At 35.2% G+C, this 5,000-nt stretch overlaps 1 protein-coding gene across 7 annotated transcripts in view; it reads right to left on the minus strand.

The window, feature by feature from the left end:
• LOC113822187 (solute carrier family 15 member 2) overlaps positions 1-5,000 on the minus strand; it is a 62,100-nt gene that overhangs the window by 14,599 nt on the left and 42,501 nt on the right. For all 7 annotated transcript variants that reach the window (XM_070131161.1, XM_070131157.1, XM_070131158.1 and 4 more), the window contains 5 exons: positions 1,191-1,269; positions 916-1,057; positions 569-664; positions 339-482; positions 23-150 (listed from right to left, as the gene is read on the minus strand). In XM_070131161.1, the coding sequence (XP_069987262.1) occupies positions 23-150; positions 339-482; positions 569-664; positions 916-1,057; positions 1,191-1,197 (517 nt within the window). In that variant the 5' untranslated portion in view covers positions 1,198-1,269. The remainder of the gene's footprint in view (positions 1-22; positions 151-338; positions 483-568; positions 665-915; positions 1,058-1,190; positions 1,270-5,000) is intronic.

Genomic DNA, 5,000 nt, shown 5'->3' on the forward strand with positions numbered 1-5,000 from the left:
TACAGTAATAGGAGCAACTTACTTAGGGCAACAAGCATTAAGACAGCTGGAACTCCAAAGGCTAAAGAGTAGCAGTCATCATTGAAGCACTTTATGTCATCTCTTAAGACTGGTGTTACAAAAGTTGATATAAGAGAACCTGCGTTGATACTGTCAAGGGAGGAATAAGGATAAGTTGCTTCAAAACCAAAGTTCCAAACTTTAAAGTTAATTTTATAAAGATTTTAACTAGTCACAGAGTATGCTTAACAGCCTCTAGCAAATTTTATTCAGTCTTGTGACTAAAATTTAGTGCAGACACACTATCTTAAAAACAAAACCCTAGAAAAGTAACTAACCTGAAGTAGAAGATGGAAAAAAACTGAGCAAGTTGTCGCTCTTGCTGAGGGAGAACAAACTGGTCTCCCCCAAAGGCTGATACACAGGGCTTGATACCTCCAGTTCCCAGGGCAATTAGGAGTAGCCCTATTAGTGAAACAGCTCTGGAAAAAAAACATGTTAATAAATTTATATAAAGTAAGTTTTCTTCTGTTTTTCAATATAAAAATGAATTTGTCAAGCCACTTACATCTTTGTACTAAGATCCGGCATAATAGGTGGTATGGCTGAGAGAGACAGTACTCCATTGCCAATCACATAAATGATGGAAATGTAGAAGATTGTTCTGAAAATAAAAAAGTACAATCTTTATCAAGATTGGAAGGAGTATAGAGGGCATTTAACATTAATTCAGGTAAATTCCATGATGTCATAATGACAGACTTTAACAAAATAGCACAAAAAGTACCCTGAAAATGTAAATATTTAAATCTAAGAGGAATGGTAAGTCAGCTGTTTTAGTCTCTCTAAACTGTGAAATGCACAAGCTAACAACACTAAGAAAATGGCTATGTAACAAAATATAAGGAGCCACACCTGAAACGTCCAAGGAAAGTGTCTGCAATAATGGCTCCAATTACTGGTGTGAAATAGCACAGCATAGCCCATACATGGTATATAATAGTAGAATCATCCTCACTAAACATCAGCTGGAACTTCAGGTACAGTGTCAAGATGGCTGGAGGAAGAGGAAAGAGAGGGTATATCAATAAATTCTATTCTTAATATTTGTTTATCATTATTGCTCAAAGATAAAGTCATCTAGCTCCTAAAACACTTATTTTGTGACAAACAATGAAAAAAAATCAAACCTTTCATGCCATAGTAGGAAAATCTCTCGCAGAACTCATTCCCGATGATGAAGAATACTGACTTTGGGTATGCCAGTTTCTGTAACAAGAAGAGATTCATAAATCATTATGGTTATTATGTAATAGAAATAAATCTAGTTATTTCAATAAATAAATTGTATTAGTCTACTTCAGGTGATGACACAAGTTACTGTTGCCGGAAAAATACATTATCATAATTGTGGTAGTAAAATATAGTAACATTTAGCTAGCACCAGAACATAACACGTGTTGTAAATTGCATATGAAGAAATGTTACCTTTGGTAGCTATATCTGGTAACACAAAGTTAAGTTTGGTGGAAAATGTGATACATTTCTTGGAAAGTTCTACTTTTAGTAGGACAAGAGTTGTACTTATGGGCATACTTGGTGGGATTAATCATGCTATGTGCAACACATGTCATGTACATGTTTCCAGGTGTTCCGAGTTGTGGACAAGGTGCTACATTTAGTATGATATGCAATACAATGTGTTCTTTTTAGCAGAATATGTATTACACTATGTGGAAGAAGGTTTAAAATTGATTAATTTGATTTCACAGACAAATACATTTGGATAAAGATGTTCCATATTCAGTTTATAAAAGTGTTACAACTGGCCCATCATAACTTGTACTTTTATATAAACTTGCTGTTCTACTGTGTGAAAAAGCTCCATTTTCTGGAAAGCAATTACTCCAGTTAGAAGGATTGCATATAGTGGAACAAAAATTATATCAGACAGAATATGGGGCAGAGAGAAATAAATGTTGCACCAACTGGAACATGTAACAAAATTGCTGTACTAGCTGGAGCAGGTGTTATCTTAGGTGGAACAAAGTGGAATAGATGTAATCTCACATGGAACAAGCATTACATTAGCTTGAACAAGTGTTATATTAAGTGGAATAATAGTTATATAAGGTAGAACAAATGTTACATCAAGGAAACAAGAGTTACAGTAGGTGAGGCAAGTGTTATTATATAAGGTAAAACAAGGATTTATACGTTGGAACAAGGGTTGCATTTGATAGAACAAGTATTACCTATGGTGGATTAAGTATTACCAGTTGTGGAATAGGAGTTGCATTTTATTTGACAGAACAAATATTACTTTGGATAAAATATGTTGAAATTGAGCAAACAAAAGTTTTATTTGATGGATCAAGCATTATACCTGATGGAACAAGTTACATTTGATGGTGCAAGGGTTATACCTGATGGTACAAGGGTTATATTTGATGGTGTAAGGGTTATACTTGATGGTACAAGGGTTATATTTGATGGTGTAAGGGTTATATTTGATGGTATAAGGGTTATATTTGATGGTATATGGGTTATATTTGACAGTACAAGGGTTATATTTGATGATACAAGGGTTATATTTGATGATACAAGTTATAATTGATGGTACAAGGGTTATATTTGATGATACAAGGGTTATATTTGATGATACAAGGGTTATATTTGATGGTACAAGGGTTATATTTGATGGTACAAGGGTTATATTTGATGGTACAAGGGTTATGTTTAATGGTACAAGGGTTATATTTGATGGTACAAGGATTATATTTGATGGAGCAAGGGATACATTTGATGGTACAAGAGTTGCATTTGATGGAACAAGGGATATATTTAATGGTACAGGGGTTACATTTTATGAAACAAGCATTACATTAAATGGAACAAGTGTTAAATTCAGCGGAAAAACGTTACATTTGGTGGAACAAGTGATGTATTTGATGGGACAAGTGTTACATCTAATGGAACAAACGTTTCCTTAGATGGAACAAGCATTACTTTTGTGGAACAAGTATTACATTTGATGTGTAGAAGCGTTAAATTTGATTGGTCAAATGTTAATTGTGATTGAACAAGTGTTACATTTGATGGAACAAGTATTCGGATTGATTGGATTAAGTGTTACGTTTGAAGGAGCGAACGTTGCTATTAATGGAACAAGTATTACATTTTGTGAACAAGAGTTGCCTTTCATTACCTATTTCAAATATAATACAACTGAACGATACATAATAACAAGTGTTTTAAACTTTCCAGCTTTAAAAAGATACGACATATGAAGGACAAAGAAACTCTAAGAACTTGCCCTGAACAGGTTAAAATATACAAAACTCCTTTCACTTGACACAAATCAAGCGACATCATACCACCGCCCCTCATAGGTCAGTACTTGCTTTCATACTGCCTTCATGTGCACACGCAAACCGAACACTCACTCACACGCACACGCATATTTACATTTTTCCGCATTTGTCGGCCTGTCTCTGCTTGTCTCTGTCTTTGTCTGTATGTCTGTCTATAAGTCGTGCGGAATATGGAAAGGGAGAGAATACTAAACAAACAAGTATGACTTAAAAGACTGGTTAAGTATTTAAAAAGAACACCTAGATATTAATAGGAATCAGATGTATGAGCTTGTTTTTGCCTAAAGAAATACGTAATAAATATCATGCCTAAGAAGTTCAAACAAATATCCACATTTCAACTGAAATCGCTATGTCGACTTGTATTTCTTCTATAAAAGGCAGAGGAATCCTCGAAGCGAACGGTAAACATCAGCATATAAAATGCATCTATAAACGAGATTCACACACACACACACACACACACACACACACACACACACACACACACACACACACACACGCACGCACGCACACACGCACGCACGCACGCACGCACGCACTCACACTCTCTCTCTCTCACACACACACACACACGCTCGCTCTCTCTCTCTCATATATAAGTATGAGTTCAAGGTCACATTTCCTTCTATAACTAAGGCTTGACTCACTGCGTTGCATGTCTACTGTACTGTCAAACACCCTAATCATCAATAAGCAATTTTCTCATAACTTGGACAACAAACTCCGAGGCCGGAGGGTCAGGCGTAGAAACATTGCGAATATTCTTTATCCCGTAAATAAAAATCAGTTTATGGCTTTCGTAACTTCTGTTTTATATTCGAAACATGTTTGGATTATCTACACATAATAAATAATTACACATTTACCCGTTTGACTTCTCTTGCTGAAAGTGGCATAAATGCATTTGCCATATTTTTTCTTTTTGATAAACTTATTGCAGATCAAAGTGCATCTTCGTTTTTAAGTTTTAGAAATTGAATCATAACATTCTGACAATATTTACTAAATACCATTTCTTTCCTGTTGCAGATTTCTAAATCTATTTAACCAGACTGTCATGTTAGCAAAAATACTACAAATTAAACAGGCATTGCCAGATAAAAATGGTCTTCTCCAGTTTTTACATACATACATGCACAAATAAGAACACGTGTCAAGGCCTGGCTCTTTCTCCCGTGGGAGCATAATTTTTTATCCTCCATCTTATTTTTCCATCTCCCTCTTCCACCCTCCCTCCGAAACGAGTCTTTTCTTCAGACTTATAGCCAGTTTGTTAAGATTGAGCGAGGCACGACCCAATAAATATTCATATGTACGGACATGCATATACACAGAAATAAATCGATATTTGTCTATTTGTCTGATGATATTCATTCATCTACCTATCTGCCCGATAGATATATATATGTCTATGTTGATAGATATTTATTTATATCGGTGTAAATGCACGTATGTTTAATGAATATGTTTTGGATTGCATTGTACGTACAAGAGCTTAGGAAGGTGGGGGCGACATGTCGAAAAATGCTGTCTGAGCTTCCAAAGTGATGGTTTGTGACGTTGCTCTCTTAGCCCGTATGGATACACTATTTATCTTTGGTTTCCTACAAGCAAATAAAGGTA

The sequence above is a fragment of the Penaeus vannamei genome, chromosome 16 (genome assembly GCF_042767895.1).
Source record: "Penaeus vannamei isolate JL-2024 chromosome 16, ASM4276789v1, whole genome shotgun sequence".
NCBI classification, from domain to species: domain Eukaryota; kingdom Metazoa; phylum Arthropoda; class Malacostraca; order Decapoda; family Penaeidae; genus Penaeus; species Penaeus vannamei.